Source organism: Rhinoraja longicauda, chromosome 4, assembly GCF_053455715.1.
Source record: "Rhinoraja longicauda isolate Sanriku21f chromosome 4, sRhiLon1.1, whole genome shotgun sequence".
Lineage (NCBI taxonomy): Eukaryota > Metazoa > Chordata > Chondrichthyes > Rajiformes > Arhynchobatidae > Rhinoraja > Rhinoraja longicauda.
Window position 1 is genome coordinate 85,482,628 of NC_135956.1, and position 24,149 is coordinate 85,506,776.

The window sequence follows — 24,149 nt, forward strand, 5'->3', positions numbered from 1 at the left end:
CAAGGGTGCTTGAAAAATCGGTGGCGAACTTCCCACCACTGAAGTGATTTACTGGATTATCTCTGCTTCCCTTCTTAAACAAAGGGACAACATTAGCTACTCTCCAGAAGATACAAAGGGCTCCATCGAGGCCCGTGCATTCCCCTCTTGTCTTTCTCAATAACATGGTTTAGATCCCATTAGTCCCTGCGGATTTATCCACCTTAATGCTGTTTAAGAGCCCACATACCCCCCCACCTTTTCAGTCAGAGAGTTGTGAATCTGCTGAATTCTCTGCCTCAGAAGGCAGTGGAGGCCAATTCTCTGAATGCATTCAAGAGATTGCTAGATAGAGCTCTTAGGGATAGTGGAGTCAGGGGGTATGGGGAGAAGGCAGGAATGGGGTACTGATTGAGAATGATCAGCTATGATCACATTGAATGGCGGTGCTGGTTCAAAGGGCCGAATGGCCTCCTCCTGCACCTATTGTCTATTGTCTATTGACTAATAGTTCCCAGGTAGACACAAAATGCTGCAGTAACTCAGCGGAGTAATTCCAGCATTTTGCATCCACCTTCGATTTAAACCAGCAGTTCTGCAGATCTTTTTCCTACACGAATAGTTCCCACACTGTTCTCAAAGCCCTCCACGTGCGTCCTTCTCCTTGGCAAATACAGGTGCAAAGTACTAATATAATACTGTGCCTACAACTTCTGACTCCAAGCATAAATCTCCTCCTTTACCCTTGAGCAGTCCGACCTTCTCCTCGTTTTTAATGCATGCATAAAGCACCTTGGGATTCTCTTTAATCCGACTCACTAATGACAATTCACGGGCCCCTTTTCACCCTCTAATTGTCCACCTGAGTTGTTTCTAACCTGCTTTATATTGCTCAAAGGCCCCCATCTGATTTCACCTTTCATACACTTTCTTTATTTATTTGACCAGATTTACAACCTCTTTAGACAACCATGGTCCCCCACCCTGGCCATTCTTATCTATTTTCCTCACTGGAACTTGCCTGCCCCAACCCTGATATACTCTCAAGATGGATGCATGCTGGAGTAACTCAGCGGGGCAGGCAGCACCTCTGCTCAGGAGAGAAGGTATGGGTGACGTTTCGGGTCGAGACCCTTCTTCTGAAGTTACTCCAGCATTTTGTGTTTGTCTGATATATTCTCCATGTATCTAATTGGTTTATAATGCCAAATCGTCTAAGAAATGCTCTAGGTAAATACATTACCTATTTTCCCTCACATAGATTGTATATTAAGTGTAAGAAAATCACTGCAGATGCTGGTACAAATCGAAGGTATTTATTTCACAAAATGCTGGAGTAACTCAGCAGGTCAGGCAGCATCTCTGGAGAGAAGGAATGGGTGACGTTTCGGGTCGAGACCCTTCTTCAGACTGATGTCAGGGGGGGTGGGACAAAGGAAGGGTATAGGTGGAGACAGGAAGACAGTGGGAGATCTGGGAAGGGGGAGGGGAAGAGAGGGACAGAGGAACTATCTAAAGTTGGAGAAGTCAATGTTCATACCGCTGGGCTGCAAGCCTTAACCAACCTGATCTCCCGGTGGCTGAGCACTTCAACTCCCCCTCCCATTCCCAGTCTGACCTTTCTGTCACGGGCCTCCTCCAGTGCCATAGTGAGGCCCACCGAAAATTGGAGGAAAAGCACCTCATATTTCGCCTGGACAGCTTGCAGCCCAGCGGTATGAACATTGACTTCTCCAACTTTAGATAGTTCCTCTGCCCCTCTCTTCCCCTCGCCCTTCCCAGATCTCCCACTGTCTTCCTGTCTCCACCTATATGCTTCCTTTGTCCCGCCCCCCTGACATCAGTCTGAAGAAGGAAGGGTCTCGACCCGAAACGTCACCCATTCCTTCTCTCCTGAGATGCTGCCTGACCTGCTGAGTTACTCCAGCATTTTGTGAATAAATACCTAGACTGTATACAGTTCAAATCTAAAGACATTTCAAAGATACAGGTTAGTGTTTAGTGCCTCACGCTCGAAGTACAACTGCAAAGGCAACACATCCTCAGCAGAGGAACAGATACAATATATTTCATCGTAAATGCTACGAACAATTATAGGACAGAATCCCCATTTATAAAGTGCAACTTGAGCCTGTTGTGACATTCAGCCAACCGACCCAACTGTTTAACATTTGCTTTATGATCTCTTGATTCCACAATCAGAATATGAAAATGAGAAAAACCATGGGGAAGGTAACAATCTAATACAGATATAGTTTAGTTTAGTTTAGTGATATAGCGTGTTAACACACTCTTCGGCACACCGAGTCCGCGCCGACCAGCGATCCCTGCACATTAAGACCACCCTACACACGCCAGGGACAATTTTTTGCACAAACACCAAGCCAATTAACCTACAAGCTTGTACGTCTTTGGCGTGTGGGAGGAAATCGAAGATCTCGGAGAAAACCCACGCAGGTCACAGGGAGAACGTACAAAAACTCCGTACAGACAGGACCCGTGGTCAGGATCGAACCAGGGTTTACTGGCGCTGTAAGGCAGCAACCTTACCGCTGCGCCACCGTGCCGCACTCAAGAGAGGGCTAGTTAGAGCTCTTAAGGATAGCGGAGTCAGGAGGTATGGGGAGAAGGCAGGAACGGGGTACTGATTGAGAATGATCAGCCATGATCACATTGAATGGCGGTGCTGGCTCGAAGGGCCGAATGGCCTCCTCCTGCACCTATTGTCTATTAACTGCAGCAATTTTCTCTTTACTGGGGATGTTACCCCTGATGATTTCAGATAGCCGGCTGCAATGCATATATTGTGATTTATTACACAAAAGCAGGTCGCAAATGTCACACTCAGTTTCTCTCTATAATAAATTCCCCTCCACAATAAATTTCCATTGTATGAGCACGATATTCTGCGTGTCTTGCAATTAAATCCTATAAATAGCTAGTTGAATAACGTCTTTGTATGCACTTAAATCAGAGGGCCATCACTCTGCCACAGATCAAAGGCAGGGTTGCCAAGACTTTGGCTGCACATTAAGAAAAATAATTCTGTGCTGGGCAAGTAAGATTACATGGGTGCCTGCAAAATTAAAGGACTTCATAATAGATGGGGGCGGGGGGGAATAACTCAGCTTCAGAGACAACAGACCCACGTGGTTTCTTCCCAGAATGCAGCCACTCCTCTCAGGATTCATATATTTGAACCTTTTTGCACACACTAAAATGCAAACATATCCCTCCGTACAAAATGGGGCGGCACGGTGGCGCAGCAGTAGAGTTGCTGCCTTAGAAACATAGAAAAATAGGTGCAGGAGTAGGCCATTTGGCCCTTTGAGCCAGCACCGCCATTCAATATGAGACCGCACCTGGAGTACTGTGTGCAGTTTTAGTCTCCAAATTTGAGGAAGGATATTCTTGCTATTGAGGGCGTGCAGCGTAGGTTTACTAGGTTAATTCCCGGAATGGCGGGACTTTCATATGTTGAAAGAAGGATGAGAGGAGATCTTATCGAAACGTATAAGATTATTAAGGGGTTGGACACGTTAGAGGCAGGAAACATGTTCCCAATGTTGGGGGAGTCCAGAACAAGGGGGCCACAGTTTAAGAATAAGGGGTGGGCCATTTAGAACTGAGATGAGGAAAAACTTTTTCAGTCAGAGAGTTGTGAATCTGTGGAATTCTCTGCCTCAGAAGGCTGTGGAGGCCAATTCTCTGAATGCATTCAAGAGAGAGCTAGATAGAGCTCTTAAGGATAGCGGAGTCAGGGGGTATGGGGAGAAGGCAGGAACGGGGTACTGATTGAGAATGATCAGCCATGATCACATTGAATGGCGGTGCTGGCTCGAAGGGCTGAATGGCCTACTCCTGCACTCCTGCACCTATTGTCTATTGTCTATCCCATCCATTGTGGGGGAGGACCACAGTCTAGGGTCCTTCCGCTGCTGGACGTGGGGGGCAGGGTGTGGTGGAGACGCCCCTCCAAATAAGAGAAGGGATTCTGTATCTGTATTGAATGTATAAACTCCGGGAATGTCGGATGGAGTTTTGAAAAGCAAAAGTAAGTATATATTTCTGGAACAAAGTATTTTTTGATTTCGGCCTTTTGAGCCAGCACCGCCATTCACCGTGATCATGGCTGATCATCCACAATCAGTACCCCGTTCCTGCCTTCTCCCCATATCCCTTGACTCCGCTATCATTAAGAGCTCTATCTAACTCTCTCTTGAAAGCATCCAGGGAAATTGGCCACTGCCTTCTGAGGCAGAGAGTTCCACAGTTTCACAACTTTGAGTGAAAAAGTTTTTCCTCATCTCCGTTCTAAATGGCCTACCCCTTATTCTTAAACTGTGGCCCCTGGTTCGGGACTCCCCCAACATCGGGAACATGTTTCCTGCCTCTAGCGTGTCCAATCCCTTAATAATCTTATATGTTTCAATAAGATCCCCTCTCATCCTTCTAAATTCCAGAGTATACAAAGCCTAGTCGCTCCAGTCTTTCAACATACGGCAGTCCAACATGGTGTAGATTCAGTGGATCTATGATTCTTATGACTCTAATAATATTCAATCTTAGGAAGGATGAAGTCACGATTCTTTCAAAGGTTCGAGCAGACTATGAAAGAGGGAAATGAGCAAGCTTACTCAACTCAAACCTCTGCTCTCTGGTGTAATGTAATACTCTGATTAGTCACTGTTATGCAAAGAATGACGTTGGTAAAAAAAAATATTTGTTTGCAACTAAAGGTAAATGCAAGAACTGGATTCAGTGGCATTAATTCATGAAGACACATCATTTCATTGGTTTAGCATTATATTATCATGAATAAAATTACATGAACGTCTTCTTCTATTATTTTTTTAAAAATAGTTAAATACCTTATAGACATGACCACTTCAAGCAATTGAAATTCACAATGTTCTCTAATTTGTGACAAGGGGGCATTAATAGACAATAGGTGCAGGAGCAGGAGCAGGCCATTCGGCCCTTCGAGCCAGCACCGCCATTCAATGTGATCATGGCGGATCATTCTCAATCAGTACCCCGTTCCTGCCTTCTCCCCATACCCCCTGACTCCGCTATCCTTAAGAGCTCTATCTAGCTCTCTCTTGAATGCATTCAGATAATTGGCCTCCACTGCCTTCTGAGGCAGAGAATTCCACAGATTCACAACTCTCTGACTGAAAAAGTTTTTCCTCATCTCAGTTCTAAATGGCCTACCCCTTATTCTTAAACTGTGGCCCCTTGTTCTGGACTACACTGTCAGACTGCATAATCCACACTATGAACTGCTTCTCCATAGTGTGTACAAGGCAACCCTCTCTCCAGCAAAACTAACAAATCAGCTAAACAGTAGGTAGGAAAGTCGGAAACTTCCGACCTGTTTAAAGTATCATCAAAATAAACATTTTCATGAGTTTTTTTTTAATAATGACATTTCAGATTTTACCCCTTTCTTATGAATAATCTTTATTTAGCACAATCTTTATTTAGCTGTTAAGTATTTAAAATGGGAGTTAAATAGACTGTATTTTCTACTTTATTGCCTGCTGCCTGTGAGAAGGTTTTTTTTAACGTGATTGGCTGCTTATCCAGCTAGATGACATCACTGTTGCTGGACTACTGCACAAGAGAAGCTCTTATCAGGCAGTGAAATGGGCAGCACACTGAAGCATTTTGGACATGTTTCACGGTCAGTGACAAGCACCATTCCTTCACTGTTCATGGATTAAATATCGTTGCCCTTTGTCTTTTTCCTGCTGCTTTTAAAAACGGACCAGATTTTTAAATGGCCATTTCACTACGAAATAAACAAGTTGAATAATGAGTAAAAACCCAAACGGCGTATCCTTTACTTAAATTCAGATAGATTTAGAAAACTAAATGCGGCAAATTACATTTAAACTTCTTTATTTTACCAGCCATCGTTTCCCGACCATCATAATGACACTGAAACTGGGCAAGGTCCCTCTCTGGTCTTTTCCGTCCAGCTAATACACACTACTTTGATGTTGTTCAGAGAAAAGCTCTTTAATATTTTAACCATACGGTTCGCCATGACAACAGAAAACAAAGGGGGAGAAATGGGCCTATCGGAAAAAGGTCGCCAGCTCCCGAGGGAAATCAGCTGATAAACAGCTTTTGTCCATGAATGGCAACAGACTGCAGTAACCCTCGACAAGCCAATACTGAGGAGGAAGATCCCTGCTGTATCAAGGCTCAGTTGTCATTCTGGTGACCATGACTTCTCCTACATCCCCACAACGCTTCATAACAAGAGGATTTAAGTATAGGAGTAAAGAGGTTCTTCTGCAGTTGTACAGGGCCCTGGTGAGACCACATCTGGAGTATTGTGTACAGGTTTTTCCTCATCTCTGTTCTAAATGGCCTACCCCTTATTCTTAAACTGTGGCCCCTTGTTCTGGACTCCCCCAACATTGGGAACATGTTTCCTGCCTCTAACGTGTCCAACCCCTTAATAATCTTATAGCAAGATCCAGTATAGGAGTTGTGTAGGGAGAGAAACCTTTATGGACACATTTATTTTTATTTAAAAATAGAGGCTGCTGCCACAACAACTCTGTACTGTGCAGCCACCTTATTAAACGCCAGGCTTGGGAAGAAGTGAACTTTATTGGTAAAGCAAAAGCAAAATATTCCTACTCCTAACAATTCAAATCCACTGACAATCAAACAAAGCTTTGAACATTTTAAGATGATTCCAAAATAAAAATCATACTTCTGTCAAACTTAGGTGGAATTTCCGTTGTACAAACTCAGTGACCAGCAACACCCCATTGGGTTTGTTACCACCGAGGAATTTTTCGACAGGGGAGGAATGTGCAGCCAAGCATTGAGGCAGTGAAACAACTTCTATCGCATCTGCCAGCAGTTGGCAAGGGAGATCGCAGAATCCGAGGAGATCATTCACACTGCACTGGTGCTGCTCCGAGTCCTGCATCTCAGAGCTCAGCAAATGCAACACCTGCCTGAACCCTTCCGAAGCAAATTGGGAGCCGCAAATGGATGATGTGTTGGTGGACGAGCCTTTTGGAACTAGCAACCATTATTCTCTTACGTTTAAGATGGTTACGGATAGAGACGGGGTGTGGGCCCACGAGTCAAAATTCTGAAATGGGGCAAGGCCAACTTCGAAGAAATTAAACAGGAACTTGCTGAGGTTTGGTTGGAGCGGGTTGTTTGAAGGGAAAGGAATGTCCAGAAAGTGGGATTTTAAAAAAAGTGTGCTGACAAAAGTACAGGACATGCATGATCCTGTTAGAGTGAAGGGCAAGGCAGGTGGGTGCAGGGCAGGTGGGTGCAGGGCAGGTGGGTGCAGGGCAGGTGGGTGCAGGGCAGGTGGGTGCAGGGCAGGTGGGTGCAGGGAAGGTGGGTGCAGGGAAGGTTGGTGCAGGGAAGGTGGGTGCAGGGAAGGTGGGTGCAGGGCAGGTGGGTGCAAGGCAGGTGGGTGCAAGGCAGGTGGGTGCAAGGCAGGTGGGTGCAGGGCAGGTGGGTGCAGGGCAGGTGGGTGCAAGAAAACTTGGATGACGAGAGAAATTGAGGCTCTGGTCAAGAATAAGAGGAAGCTATAGGCGAGTACAGGCAGCTGGGATCAAGTATATCCCTGTAAGAGTTTCAGATACTGAGTAGCCCACTAAAAAAAGTAAATCAGCAGAACAAGAAGGGGATAGGGGATAGCTCTGGCAGATAGCATTAAGAATAACCCCAAGAGATTTTATAAGCGCATGAGCGGAAAAAGTGAAACCAGAGAAAGAATGGGGCCCCTCACGAATCAAAGCAGTCAGCTCTGTGTGGAGCAACAGGAAATGGGCACGGTCCCCAACGAGTATTACCCCAACGAGTATTTGTCTGTTTTTACCGTGGAGAAATACATGAGGACCAGAGAACCCGAGGCAGTCAATGGAAGTGCTTTGAGGTCAGTCAGTATTACATTTGAGAAGGTGCTGAAGGACCTATAGCATATGACGGTAGACAGATCTCCTGGTCTGATCAGATACATCTAAGGACATTGTGGGAAGCTGGAGGAAAAATAAATATTGGTTTCATGGAAAGAAGCAATGATGATGGAAAGTTGCTTTTCGGATTGAAGGCCTGTGACCAGTGGTTTCTGTGCTGGGCCCATTGCTGTCCGTCATCTAAATCAATGATTCAGATGAGAAAGTACATGACATGGAGAGCAAGTTGCCAATGATGCAAAAGTGGGTGATATTGCAGATGGATGTCAAAAATTGCAGCAGGATCTTGAACGGTTGGGCAGGTGGGAGGTTAATGCAGAGAAGTGCCGAGGGTATTGCATTTTGGGAAGTCTAACCAGGGCAAGGCCTTCAAGGTGAATGGCAGGACTCTGGGGAGCATTGGGGAGCAGGGGGATCTAGGAAATGCAGGTACATAGTTCCCTGGAAGTGGCAAGGTAGATAAAGTGGTCAAGAAGGTTATTGGCACATTGGCCTTCATCAGTCAGAGTACCGAGAATAGAGGTTGGGAGGTCATGTTCCAGTTGCACAAGATATTGATAAGGTCACGTTTAGAGTATTGTGTTCAGTTTTGGTCATCCTATTGTAGGAAAGATGTTAAGTCGGAAAGGGTGCACAGAAGATTTACAAGGATGTTGCCAGGACTCGAGGGCCTGGGCTACAGGGAGAGGTTGAGCAGGCTAGGATTTTATTCCTTGGAGCACAGGAGGATGAAGGGTGATCTTATTGAGGTGCGTAAGATCAAGACTCGGCTTGTACTCGCTGGAATTTAGAAGATTGAGGGGGGATCTTATAGAAACTTACAAAATTCTTAAGGGGTTGGACAGGCTAGACGCAGGAAGATTGTTCCCGATGTTGGGGAAGTCCAGAACAAGGGGGTCACAGTTTAAGGATAAGGGGGAAGTCTTTTAGGACCGAGATGAGAAAGCTTTTTTTCACACAGAGAGTGGTGAATCTGTGGAATTCTCTGCCACAGAAGGTAGTTGAGGCCAGTTCATTGGCTATATTTAAGAGGGAGTTAGATGTGACCCTTGTGGGTAAAGGGATCAGGGGGTATGGAGAGAAGGCAGGTACGGGATACTGAGTTGGATGATCAGCCATGATCATATTGAATGGCGGTGCAGGCTCGAAGGGCCGAATGGCCTACTCCTGCACCTATTTTCTATGTTTCTATGAGAGGAATAGATAGGGTAAATGCACAGTCTTTTACTCAAAGTAGGGAAATCAAGAAGTAGAGGATAGAGGTTTAAAGTGAGGGGGGAAAGATTTAATAGGACCATGAGGCAATTTTTTTAAAAACACAGTAAGGGTGGTAGGTGGATGGAATGAGCTGCCTGGGGAGGTAGTTGAGGCAGGTACCATCCCAGCGTTTTAAAACACAATTGGACAGGTACATGGATAAGATAGGTTTAGAGGGATTTGGGCCAAACAGGCAGGTGTCGTTGGGGCATATGGGTTAGCGTGGGCAAGTTGGGCCGAAAGGCCTGTTTCCACGCTGTACGACTCTGCAACACAGGCAGCCTCTTCACATCGAACCTTGGGATGATTCATTGCTGAATTTGCAACAAGGTTCTCAGCACAGTAACTCACTGTGATTGATGCATCCTCCTATACAATGTGTAATGACTCCTTTTAGACAATAGACAATAGACAATCGGTGCAGGAGGAGGCCACTCTACCCTTTGAGCCAGCACCGCCATTCAATGTGATCATGGCTGATCATTCTCAAACAGTACCCCGTTCCTGCCTTCTCCCCATACCCCGACTCCGCTATCCTTAAGAGCTCTATCCAGCTCTCTCTTGAATGCATTCAGAGAATTGGCCTCCACTGCCTTCTGAGGCAGAGAATTCCACAGATTCACAACTCTCTGACTGAAAAAGTTTTTCCTCATCTCAGTTCTAAATGGCCTACCCCTTATTCTTAAACTGTGGCCCCTTGTTCTGGACTCCCCCAACATTGGGAACATGTTTCCTGCCTCTAACGTGTCCAACCCCTTAATAATCTTATACGTTTCGATAAGATCTCCTCTCATCCTTCTAAATTCCAGTGTATACAAGCCTAGTCGCTCCAGTCTTTCAACATATGACAGTCCCGCCATTCCGGGAATTAACCTAGTAAACCCGAATCAGGGCCAGATAGGCTGCATCCCAGAGTGCTTAAGGAAGTAGCCTCAGAAATAGTCGATGCATTAGTGATAATTTTTCAAAACTCTTTAGATTCTGGAGTAGTTCCTGAGGACTGGAGGGTAGCTAATGTCAGCCATGATCATATTGAATGGCGGTGCAGGCTCGAAGGGCCGAACGGCCTACTCCTGCACCTATTTTCTATGTTTCTATGTTTCTAAACCTACGCTGCACACCCTCAATAGCAAGAATATCCTTCCTCAAATTTGGAGACCAAAACTGCACACAGTACTCCAGGTGCAGTCTCACTAGGGCCCTGTACCACTGCAGAAAGACCTCTTTGCTCCTATACTCAACTCCTCTTGTTATGAAGGCCAACATTCCATTGGCTTTCTTCACTGCCTGCTGTACCTGCATGCTTCCTTTCAGTGACTGATGCACTAGGACACCCAGATCTCGTTGTACGTCCCCTTTTCCTAACTTGACACCATTCAGATAATGCTCTGCCTTCCTATTCTTACCACCAAAGTGGATAACCTCACACTTATCAACATTAAACTGCATCTGCCATGCATCCGCCCACTCACACAACCACGCTGATTCAGCTATAACTTACATTCCCAGGACTGCATCCTAAGCACTGTGTGAGATACAATGTTTGAACACACTGATGAAGCACAATTTACCTGTCCAATAATCATCACACAGCAGTCTTACAACCGAATAGTATCAAAGGCACTAACTAATGCACAGGAAGAGGCAGACTATGGTAAATATGCCTTGCAACACTTATAGGTGAATCTCAAGTTGTTGTTTCTGTTCTCAGTTGTTATTGCTAACCCTGTCAAGCAGTAGCAGCTGTGCAATATACTCCACTGAGACCAAATTTTGGAACTGGAGTATAACTTACACCATCATATTGTGTTTTTAGTTCAAGAGAAAGGAGCTTCTTGCACTCGTTTTTGTGGCTGTAACAAAAAGTTGACAGAAAGATAGACACAAAATGAAGAAGTAACTCAGCGGGCCAGGCAGCATCTCTGGAGAAAAGCCGGTGACGTTTCGGGTCGAGACCCTTCTTCAGAATTCTGACCCAAAACGTCACCTATTCCTTTTCTCCAGAGATGCTGCCTGACCCGCTGAGTTACTCCAGCATTTTGTGTCTTACCTTCAGTATAAACCAGCATCTGCAGTTCCTTCCCACACATAAAACTGACGAGCACAGTCCAACCTTCAATGTTACACGATCAAATGATTATGGTATGAACACCACACTTGCAGGAAATAGGAATTCTGGCCTTAAAACCGAAAGGACCCAACCTTCCCCACAAGTCTAGTGACACAGCAAGAAACACATGAATTATGAATCTTCTAGTTGTCGTTCATCGTTCCCATGTCAGAACGAAGACGCCTGTGCGTGTGTTTGTTTAACGTGTACTTGATGTTGCGCTCCAAGAAGCACACGGTCCTTCACAAATCAATCAACTAATTCCAATGGCAAGGGAACCAAGACGATTGGAGCTGATAGATCTGTTGCAGCCTTCACAGCTGTTGAGTTCAAGATAACTTTGTCCGCCTGGTCCGCCGTTGAGGTCTTGTACGTTGGATCGTTCTTGGTCTGGACCCTCGTCCTCGACCTTACCGCCATGGGTGGCCCTACCAGAAGCTAGTGCTTCCGACGGCATCGCTCTCGGAATCATGGGGGCATGCAAGCCTCTTCACCACGACAAGGTGAACGATCCGAAGAGTAGAGTAGAGTAAGCTTGCCGCCACCAATCAACATACTATTGGATTCTTTGTGAGCAATGTCCTTGGAGGCCATCTATAAACTACTAGACCAAGTTGGGCCCAAACCTCTCCTGCATTGGTGCAGCACCCTCTCCTCCCCCACTTCCCCCTTCCCTCTCACCTCTCTTCGCCTCCCCCTTCCCCCCACTCCATCCCCCACAACCCCCTTTATCCTCCCTCCTCGCCCCTCCCTCCCGAGGAGATAGATTTAAACTTTAAAATATGAATAACTTAAAAAATATAACACCGATTCAATGAAACTTCTTCCATTAGCACCGAAGGGACGACGGTGAGTAAGGTGGGCCTAAAGTTGTCGTGCTATCGTGCACCGTTTTGGCTGTAGTTCAGGAACAAACAAACAAACAAACAAACAAACGAGAGTTTTAGTATTCAGATAACAGTGCGCTGGCTGACATCCCAGATCCTTCCTATGTTCATAAGGTCATAAGTGATAGGAGCAGAATTAGGTCATTTGGCCCATTAAGTCTACTCCGCCATTCAATCATGGCTGATCTATCTCTATCTCCTAACGCCATCCTCCTGCCATCTCCCCATAACCCATGTTGTATGCAATGGCAGTTGCTGACATCCCACCATCTTTGATGCATTGTTCTCCCAGTCCAGGGAAGTATTTAAGACCTTCTTCTTCTTGCGTATGGCGTGCACAGCCTATAGTTGTAGGCCGAGGGCAGCATCAGTTGCTGCGTGGATGGCCTTGATGCCACCAGGGAAAAGCCTCAGTGAGCAGCCGTCATTCACGATGTGTGGGATGGTCTGGTCTGGATATCCGCAGTCGCAAGCAGGGCTGTCTGTCTGCCATCCCCCACTTGTGCAGGTGATGGGCTATTCTTGCGTGGAGGGTGCGGATCCTGTTCAGGGTTAGCCATCGCTTGCGATGGAGGTCAAATCCCGGTGGTTTCACTGTGGGATCCGTGATCGCCTCTCCGTCGTTGGTGTCGTCATCTGTTCCTGGCTCTGCGCCACTCAGTCTCGGAGTCAAAGTCTTCCAGGGATTTGGCTGAAGACCAGAAGGGTTTGAGGGAACTTCAGACGCATGTTGGGGCAGATTGTTCAAGTCAGCATGGATGGAGAGGTCAGGGTTAGCCCCGATGGTCTTTAAGATAGAAGGCTCGATCACCAGCCGCCACCACTACACTGCTGCGGGACTGCCAGATTCCCAGCGTTGCAACATGCTCCGAAGCTATTCTTGCTATTGAGTGCGTGCAGCGTAGGTTTACTAGGTTAATTCTCAGAATGGCGGGACTGTCATATGTTGAAAGACTGGAGCGACTAGGCTTGTATACACTGGAATTTAGAAGGATGAGAGGAGATCTTATCGAAACGTATAAGATTATTAAGGGGTTGGACATGTTAGAGGCAGGAAACATGGTCCCAATGTTGGGGGAGTCCAGAACCTGGGGCCACAGTTTAAGAATAAGGGGTAGGCCATTTAGAACTGAGATGAGGAAAAACTTTTCCAGTCAGAGAGTTGTAAATCTGTGGAATTCTCTGCCGCAGAAGGCAATGGAGGCCAATTCTCTGAATGCATTCAAGAGAGAGCTAGATAGAGCTCTTAAGGATAGCGGAGTCAGGGGGCATGGGGAGAAGGCAGGAACGGGGTACTGATTGAGAATGATCAGCCATGATCACATTGAATGGCGGTGCTGGCACGAAGGGCCAAATGGCCTCCTCCTGCACCTATTGTCTATTGAAGCAGTTGCCTTCACCCCTCCCCACCAAGCCCCAAGCACACCAGGATTTCTGCCTGTAAATGTGCAGAATTCAGAACCAAGCGCAGTTTAGTGAATCAACGCTCTGCTGGGTAGCGTTTGGCTGGGTAGCACTGCACAATGATTGAAGGACTCACCGAAACCATGATCTGTCTATGATACACTCTTTTTATTCTGTTCGGTATTGGTCACCCTGCTCTAGGAAATATGCCATTAAACTGAAAAACAATTGCACAGATGTTTTATTCCGAGGATGTTGCCAGGACTCGAGGGCCTGAGCAATAGGGAGGGGTTGGGCAGGCTAGGACTTTATTTCTTGGAGCGCAGGAGGATGAGGGGGTGATCTCACAGAGCTATACAAAATCACGAGGGAAATCCTGAACCAGGGGCCACAGTTTAAGAATAACGGGTAGGCCATTTAGAAAGGAGATGAGGAAAAACTTTTTCAGTCAGAGAGTTGTAAATCTGTAGAATTCACTGCCTCAGAAGGCAGTGGAGGCCAAGTGTCTGGATGCATTCAAGAGAGAGCTGGATAGAGCTCTGAAGGATAGTGGAGTCAGGGGGTATGGGGAGAAGGCAGGAATGGGGTACTGATTGAGAATGATCAGCCATGATCACATTGAATGATGGTGCTGGCTCGAAGAGCCGAATGGCCTACTCCTGCACCTATTGTCTATTGGCCTACTCCTGCACCCAGTCTTTTTCCAAGGTAAATAAAATCAATAACTAGAGGGCATAGGTTTAAGTGTAAGAGGCATCGGTCTGATTTTGTACCACAGTGACCTCCATTAACCCCAAGCACCCTCCCCCACGACCATTTCCAAAATTTGACTAATGTTGAGGGACAGCATTTCAGATTTGGTTGGAGATGGTGTTTGGCTCAGACACGTGGGTGAATGTTCTTTGCTAAATTTGTGTCCATTCTTGAGTGCATAAGGCCAACAGACTGGCTCATTCTTTGAGAAACAGTGATTCCACCCATGTCCTTTCTAATCAAAAGCATTTTGAAGAGAAGAGAAATGCTTGCTTTTATTACATCACACCAGAATTTAAAATAAAAGGTGGGAACCTGAAGTAAAATAAAAATATTCTGAAAATGATCAGCATCTTCAGGACACCTACATAACTGGGGAAAGTAGATCAAAAGTGGTTGTTTTAGGTTGCACGGAACTTGATCGGAAGAATGGACAATGGAAATATCTGTCATAGGCAAGGCCAGGATTGCTGGGGGGGGGGGGGAATGTGTGGAACGCAAAGTGTTCTCAAACTCAGCGGGTCAGGCAGCATCCCTGGAGGACATGTATAGGCAACGGTTCAGGTTGGGATCCAACTTCAGTCTGTGGGTGACAATAGACAATAGGTGCAGGAGTAGGCCATTCGGCCCTTCGAGCCAGCACCGCCATTCAATGTGATCATGGCTGATCATTCTCAATCAGTACCCCGTTCCTGCCTTCTCCCCATACCCCCTGACTCCGCTATCCTTAAGAGCTCTATCCAGCTCTCTCTTGAATGCATTCAGAGAATAGGCCTCCACTGCCTTCTGAATGGCCTACCCCTTATTCTTAAACTGTGGCCCCTTGTTCTGGACTCCCCCAACATTGGGAACATGTTTCCTGCCTCTAACGTGTCCAACCCTTTAATAATCTTATACGTTTCGATAAGATCTCCTCTCATCCTTCCAATTGGTTTAACAGAGACAGTTAGAAGGTGATCATGCTTCATTGCTGTGTTGCTAATGGCAGGGGTGAGGGACAAAGCCATTGCCAGTGGCAAGCTGGACTAATCGAGAGAAACACTGGACCACAGATAGATGACCTACAGCAGAAATAACCAGTTTTGCTACAGATAATGTGACTTCCCTCGAGTTGTATATTTCAGTTTCGAAGTCCAGAAGGCAAAAAGGCCCAGAGGGCAAAATGAGATGTCGTTTATTTTCACTTGCTCGTACAAACATCTACAATTCATGATCCAACTTCAGTCTCAATTATCATAAATGGTTTTCATTCTTGGCTAACATTCTTTCAGGACATTTAACAGTGTTGGTTTGTGATTGTGTGCGAAATTGTTTATTTTTTATTGCTCTTATTGCTGGACTGTGGGTCAAGTCAAGTCAAGTCAATTTTATTTGTATAGCACATTTAAAAACAACCCACGTTGACCAAAGTGCTGTACATCTGATTAGGTACTAAGGAAAAAAATGAAACATACAGTATAAAATGAAACATACAGTAGCACGCAAACAGTTCACAGCGCCTCCTCAATGAGCCTCAAACGCCAGGGAGTAGAAATAGGTTTTGAGCCTGGACTTAAAGGAGTCGATGGAGGGGGCAGTTCTGATGGGGAGAGGGATGCTGTTCCACAGTCTAGGAGCTGCAACCGCAAAAGCGCGGTCACCCCTGAGCTTAAGCCTAGCATTTCACTGCACATCTTGTATGTGTGTGTGACAAATAAACTTGACTTGACTTGAGTATGTCCAATAGAAAATGTGAAAATCTGAGGCCTAGTTTTTGATAATCTCCTTTTTTACCCATGTTTTGGAAAATTGGTGAAAATGCGACTAGGAGAATATTAATGTCTGCAACTGTCTGCAACATAATATTAACAGTCTGAAGAAGGGTCTCGATCCGAAACGTCACCCATTCCTTCTCTCCTGAGATGCTGCCTGACCTGCTGAGTTACTCCAGCATTTTGTGAATAAATACCTTCGATTTGTACCAGCATCTGCAGTTATTTTCTTATATTAACTGCACAGTATATCATTATATTCTTTTCACTGGCACTTTTAGATTTTTTTTTTAGATTTTGAGATACAGCGCAGAAACAGGCCCTTCGGCCCACCGGGTCCGCGCCGCCCAGCGATCCCCGCACACTAACACTATCCTACGCCCACTAGGGACAATTTTTTACATTTGCCCAGCCAATTAACCTACATACCTGTACGTCTTTGGAGTGTGGGAGGAAACCGAAGATCTCGGTGAAAACCCACGCAGGTCACGGGGAGAACGTACAAACTCCGTACAGACGGGGCCCGTAGTCAGGATCGAACCTGAGTCTCCGGCGCTGCATTCGCTGTAAGGCAGCAACTCTACCGTTGCGCCATTTTGCTCCCTGTCCACAGACCAAAGGCCGCACTCTCATATCTTTCTCCCAGATACTCTTTTCAAACGGACTCCAGTTCAGAGACATTCCCTCACAAATGTCAACAATGCCTTTGGTCCAAAAAATCAACAATGTGCCAGGCTGACATATAAAACGATCGGCATAAACCCAAGCTACAAGATTGCCGAGAAAGAAAGAACTATTCTTCCAAAATATCCGTCAAGTTTATGCAAACATTATCATCATCATTATATATAATTACAATTCAAAAAGTTATGACCTTGTCCATTACACTACTCCATAATCTTATCAGACTAATTAAAAATATATATCAGTCTAGATTTATAATGCCAAGTGACCATGTAAAAAGCACAGGTAGACAGCTCCTAATCCAGACCACAGCATGTAACATATAAAGTACTTTCACGTTCTCGCCGAACAAATTATACGCTTTGTTTTATACGTAAACTTAAAAGAACAATTCCTTACCTGGCTGCACTAGGCATGACTTCTGGTCCCTCTTCTGTCTGATGTGGTGAATGCTCCACTCAGTTCCAGAGTTATTTTTCCTTCCGCCCTCTTCTTCATTCACCGTAGGAATCGTTAAGACAATATTGGCCAACTTTGAAGGGGATTTAACCGGGGACACCGACTGGCTGCTGGGACATCCAGTATCGTCTGTTCAAGAAAACCAACAAAGAACACGGTGATATTCAAGAACGTAGCAAGCAGATAAAAGGAAGACATTTTTCTAAATTGACATCATAACACTGTTTTTAAACTCGCCCTTATCTAGAAGTGACATCAAAATTTAGAGTGCTCAAATTGTTCACTCCGTGGTTTATTGCCTTCCCATCGTGTCCCAAGGTTAAGAGACAATAGACAATAGGTGCAGGAGGAGGCCATTCGGCCCTTCAAGCCAGCACCGCCATTCAATGTGATCATGGCTGATCATTCTCAATCAGTACCCCGTTCCTGCCTTCTCTCCATACCCCCTGACTCCGCTATCCTTAAGAGCTCTATCTAGCTCTCTCTTGAATGCATTCAGAGAATTGGCCTCCACTGCCTTCTGAGGCAGAGAATTCCACAGATTTACAACTCTCTGACTGAAAAAGTTTTTCCTCATCTCAGTTCTAAATGGCCTACCCCTTATTCTTAAACTGTGGCCCCTTGTTCTGGACTCCCCCAACATTGGGAACATGTTTCCTGCCTCTAACGTGTCCAACCCCTTAATAATCTTATACGTTTCGATAAGATCTCCTCTCATCCTTCTAAATTCCAGTGTATACAAGCCTAGTCGCTCCAGTCTTTCAACATATGACAGTCCCACCATTCCGGGAATTAACCTGGTAAACCTACGCTGCACGCCCTCAATAGCAAAAATGTTCTCTTTCAAGGTCAGGCCGGATTTTATTATCAAGATTTAATTTTTTTTAAATCTGGTCAGGCCGCTGCGGGACTTGGAGGGCAGGGTGTGGTGGAGGAAATAAGGGAAGGGATTCCACGCCAGTGGGCCACATGAGTGGTAAGGGTGGGGGGTAATTTTGTGTAATTGGTGTATTGAATATCTGTATTGAATGTATGTATAGCCTCCGAGAATGTCGGATGGGGTTTTGGAAGGAACATGTTTTGTATATATTTATTTCTTGAATAAAGTATTTTTTGATCATTTAAAAAAAAAAAGTCAAGCTGGATTTTCAATCTGATCCCTGGCATGGGGTTGGTGGGATCAGGTCTGGCACTAGGGTGGTTTTCCCAATGAGTGAACCCACTGGGAGTTAACCCGGGGCGCACCACGACCCAGAGGCCAGCCTGGTATATTTCTGTTACTATTGAGTGTTTCAGATACCACCAACATTGCCATCCAGTTTTAAATACTTGGGAGTCCACATCACAGAGGATCTGACGTGGGCAACGCACATTGCCGCACTGGTGGGTAAGGCAAAGCAGCGCCTTTCCCACCTTAGACAGCTGAGGAAATTCAGAGTGTCTCTGAGGATCCTTCATTGCTTCTACTCTGGGGCTGTAGAGAGCATCCTGTCCGGCAACATTACAGTCTGGTTTGGGAACAGCTCTGCCCAGGACAGGATGGCCCTGCAGAGAGTAGTGCGTTCGGCAGAACGCACCATGGGAACTACACTCGTCCCCCTGCAGGACCTATACATCAGGAGGTGCAGATCCAGAGCAAGCAAGATTATGAGGGACCCCTGCCACCCCAGTAACAGACTGTTCCAGATGCTACGGTCAGGCAAACGACTCCGCTGTCACGCTGTGAAAACAGAGAGGATGAGACGGAGTTTCTTCCCACAGGCCATCAGGACTTTTATAACTTTTATAACTCCAGGGACTAAATTTTGTCTTCTCTATATATACACTTTATTAACTTTATTTATATGCTGTAACTGTAATTCCTTTTTGTGCACAATCCGCAGGCATTGCCATTTTCATTTCATTGCACATCGTGTATGTGTACGTGACAAATAAACTTGACTTGACTTGACCACCAACACCCACTCTATGGCTGCCATTGCCCGTTGCAAATTCTTGAACCTTGGGGTCAGGATTTTAATCTGTCGAAATGACAGCAGTTTTTATTTGCGTGAGATTCAGCTATCAAGACAGGTAGGGCTTCTGTGGAACCTCTGCCTAGATTGTTTCCACACACGTCTCCATGACAACTGACACTATTACCTTCCCAGTTTTTTTTTTGAGTGACAACTTCTAAATGTTGGGAGCAGTTGCCAACACCCACTTATTCCCAGGTTATCGACTTTATTTTCAAATTTAGAATTTATAATAGACAATAGACAATAGGTGCAGGAGTAAGCCATTCGGCCCTTCGAGCCAGCACCACCATTCAATGTGATCATGGCTGATCATTCTCAATCAGTACCCCGTTCCTGTCTTCTCCCCATACCCCCTGACTCCGCTATCCTAAGAGCTCTATCTAGCTCTCTCTTGAATGCATTCAGAGAATTGGCCTCCACTGCCTTCTGAGGCAGAGAATTCCACAGATTCACAACTCTCTGATTGAAATTTGTTTTCCTCGTCTCCGTTCTAAATGGCCTACCCCTTTTTCTTAAACTGTGGCCCCTGGTTCTGAATTTCCCCAACATTGGGAACATGTTTCCTGCCTCTAACGTGTCCAATCCCTTAATAATCTTATATGTTTCGATAAGATCCCCTCTCATCCTTCTAAATGGGAAACAAGGAAATGGCAGAACAGTTAAACGAGTACTTTGGTTCTGTCTTCACTAAGAATGAATGAATGAATAAGTTTATTGGCCAAGTATGTGCATATACAAGGAATGTGCCTTGGTCCTTGCCAAGGAAGACACACTTTGGTCAACGTGGGTTGTTTTTAAATGTGCTATACAAATAAAATTGACTTGACTTGACTTGACAAACAATCTGCCAGAAATACTAGGGGACCGAGGATCTAGTGGGAGGGAGGAACTGAAGGGAGTCCACATTAGTCAGGAAATGGTGTTAGGTAAACTGTTGGGACTGAAGGTAGTTAAATCCCCAGGGCCTGATGGTCTGCATCCCAGAGTATTCAAGGAGGTGGCCCTAGAAATCGTGGATGCATTGGAGATCATTTTAAAATGTTCTCTCGACTCTGGATTAGTTCCTGTGGACTGGAGGGTAGCCAATGTAACCCCACTTTTTAAGAAAGCAGGGAGAGAGAAAATGGGGGATTATAGACCAGTTAGTCTGACATTGGTAGTGGGGAAGATGCTTGAGTCGATTGTTAAAGATGTTATAGCAGCGCTTTTGCAAAGCAGTGACGGGATCGGTCAAAGTCAGCATGGATTTATGAAGGGGAAATCATGCTTGACTAATCTTCTGGATTTTTTTCTCAGGATGTAACAAGTAGAATGGATAAGGGGGAGCCAGTGGCTGTGGTTTATCTGGACTTTCAAAAAGCCTTTGACAAGGTCCCACACAAGAGATTAGTGTGCAAAATTAGAGCACATGGTATTGAGGGTAGGATATTGACATGGATAGAGAACTAGTTGGCAGACAGGAAGCAAAGAGTAGGATTTAACGGGTACTTTTCAGAATGGCAGGCAGTAACTAGTGGGGTGCCACAAGGCTCGGTGCTGGGACCCCAGTTAATTACAACATATATTTAACGATTTAGATGTGGGAATTAAAATGTGACATCAAGCTTGCGGATGACACAAAGCTGGGTGGCAGTGTGAGCTGCAATGAGGATGCTATGAGGTTGCAGGGTGACTTGGATAGGTTGGGTGAGTGGGCAAATGAATGGCAGATGCTGTATAATGTGGATAAATGTGAGGTTACCCACTTTGATGGCAAGAACAGGAAGGCAGATTATTAACTGAATGGTGTCAGATTAGGAAATGGGGGGGTGCAACAAGACCTGGGTGTGCTTGTTCATCAGTCACTGAAAGTAAGCATGCAGGTACAGCAGGTAGTGAAGAAAGCTAATGGCATGTTGGCCTTCATTGCGAGAGGATTTGAGTTGAGGAGCAAGGAGGTCCTACTGGAGTTGTACAGGGTCCTGGTGAGACCACACCTGGAGTATTGTGTGCAATTTTGTTCTCTTAATTTGAGGAAGGACATTATTGCTATTGAGGGAGTGCAGCATAGGTTCACCAGGTTAATTTCCGGGATGGCGAGACTGACATATGATGAAAGAATGGATCGACTGGGCTTGTATGCACTAGTATTTAGAAGGATGAGAGGGGATCTTATAGAAACATATAAAATTCTTAAAGGATTGGATAGGCTAGATGCAGGAAACATGTTCCTAATGTTGGGGAAGTCCAGAACAAGGGGCCACAGTTTAAGAATAAGGGGTAGGCCATTTAGAACGGAGATGAGGAAAAACTTTTTCAGTCAGAGAGTTGTGAATCTGTGGAATTCTCTGCCTCAGAAGGCAGTGGAGGCCAATTCTCTGAATGCATTCAAGAGAGAGCTAGATAGAGCTCTTAAGAATAGCGGAGTCAGGGGGTATGGGGAGAAGGCAGGAACGGGGTACTGATTGAGAATGATCAGCCATGATCACATTGAATGGTGGTGCTGGCTCAAAGGGCTGAATGGCCTACTCCTGCACCTATTGTCTATTGTCATGTGGGGTAAACAGCTGAACATAGGGTGCAGAAATGATGCAATTAAATCTCTGGTTGAAAAACATTGAGCAAATAATGTATTGTTTTTTTACTGCTGTCAGCCTTATTCTTCAAGCAGTGCTAAAACTAGAAAACCAAGATTGTGACTTTTATGCTAATTTTATCCAATTCGATTGCCTATTCACTGATTCTACTTGACAAAATTCCACAAAACCTCTGACAAAAGTATCCAGTAATATTTGGTTCGTGAATTTTGAGGTTTGGCAACTGGGTCTTAAAGTATTAGGCCATTATCTATATACTAAAACTCTCCTTTGTTATCTTGTTTGTGACTGAACTTCAGCCAAAACGGTACACGATAGTGCGGCAATTTTAGGCCCACCTTACTCACCGTCGTCACTTTAGTGATAACGCAAGTAGTTTCATTGAAATTGTTGTTATATTTTTAAAGTTATTCACATTTTTAAGTTTAGAAGGAGGGGAGGGGGAGGGGAGGAGGGAGAGAGGGGGGGAAGGGGGGAGTGGGGGAGAAGGGAGAGGGGGTTGAGGAGAGAGGGGAGGGGGGGGGAGGAGAGGGTGCTGCACCAATGCAGGAGAGGTTTGGGCCCAACGGGTCCACTTGGTCTAATGAGAACCTAAATATCAAAAGATTAACAAGCTCCTGAACTAGATTTAGTCAGCAGGTCAGTAAACACATTTTTAAATGTAGAACGAGAGATAATTAGGACTTCAATCAATAAAGATTAAAGCACATGTATATATATATATATATATATATATATATATATATATATATATATATATATATATAGAGAGAAAAGACATTGTGTACTTAACGATTCGCCCAACAAAACAAAACCCATAGTAAGTCTAAGGAGACATTGAAAACTTGGATTCAAAAAGAAAACTAGTAGGTTTTCTTTCAACTGGGGCTTTGCATCCCAGATGGGCATGAGATGAAGAACAAGTGTAGAAGGGTATGAGTTAGGTAAGCAGAATAGGATCACTGCTCTTTCTGATATATACCAGTGAAGGGAGGTGCCCACTCGATAACCCCAATGATGTACTTGCAGGTACAGCAGGCAGTGAAGAAAGCCAATGGAATGTTGGCCTTCATAACAAGAGGAGTTGAGTATAGGAGCAAAGAGGTCCTTCTGCAGTTGTACAGGGCCCTAGTGGAGACCGCACCTGGAGTACTGTGTGCAGTTTTGGTCTCCAAATTTGAGGAAGGATATTCTTGCTATTGAGGGCGTGCAGCGTAGGTTTACTAGGTTAATTCCCGGAATGGCGGGACTGTCATATGTTGAAAGACTGGAGCGACTAGGCTTGTATACACTGGAATTTAGAAGGATGAGAGGAGATCTTATCGAAACGTATAAGATTATTAAGGGGTTGGACACGTTAGAGGCAGGAAACATGTTCCCAATGTTGGGGGAGTCCAGAACAAGGGGCCACAGTTTAAGAATAAGGGGTAGGCCATTTAGAACTGAGATGAGGAAAAACTTTTTCAGTCAGAGAGTTGTGAATCTGTGGAATTCTCTGCATCAGAAGGCAAAATGGAAAATGAGCAATGTTTCTCTCGATGGCAAGTTGAAGCACAATGTTGGGGAAGTCTAGAACAAGGGGTCACAGCTTAAGGATAAGGGGGAAGTCTTTTAGGACCGAGATGAGAAAACATTTCTTCACACAGAGAGTGGTGAGTCTGTGGAATTCTCTGCCACAGAAGGTAGTTGAGGCCAGTTCATTGGCTATATTTAAGAGGGTGTTAGACGTGGCTCTTGTGGCTAAAGGGATCAGGGGGTATGGAGAGAAGGCAGGTACAGGTTACTGAGCTGGATGATCAGCCATGATCATATTGAATGGCGGTGCAGGCTCGAAGGGCCGAATGGCCTACTCCTGCACCTATTTTCGATGTTTCTATGTAAATACAGTGCAAAAGCAAGGAAATTATCTGAGACCTCCATAAGTTAAATCTCAGCTGAAGTATTATGGTCAGCTCTGGACATCATCCTTTAGAAGGATGTCAAGGCCTTAGAGAGTGTGTCTAAGGAATTTATTAGAATGGTACCAACCATAGATGGAGACAATTTCATGGAAGGACTTGAAAAGCTGGGGCCCTCCTTGTCAGAGGAGATTTAAAATTTGAGTGTTTTGACGGGATATACTAGGAGAATCTCTTTCCAATACCAGAAGGGTGGACAAGGTGACAAAGTAGAGAAAGTAATTAGCAAAATGGGAAATGAGCAATATTTCTCTCGATGGCAAGTTGAAGCGCAATGGAAGCCATTGTTTGGAAGCTTGGAGGAAGTAGAATCATCTTCAAAAGTAAAACTGAAATTTCAATG

General features: G+C 45.1%; 1 protein-coding gene across 6 annotated transcripts in view; it reads right to left on the reverse strand.

The window, feature by feature from the left end:
- The window catches only part of sybu (syntabulin (syntaxin-interacting)), a 113,857-nt gene that overhangs the window by 45,324 nt on the left and 44,384 nt on the right, over positions 1-24,149 (reverse strand). For all 6 annotated transcript variants that reach the window (XM_078398270.1, XM_078398266.1, XM_078398268.1 and 3 more), the window contains one exon: positions 17,195-17,383. In XM_078398270.1, coding sequence (XP_078254396.1) covers positions 17,195-17,383 — 189 coding nt within the window. The remainder of the gene's footprint in view (positions 1-17,194; positions 17,384-24,149) is intronic.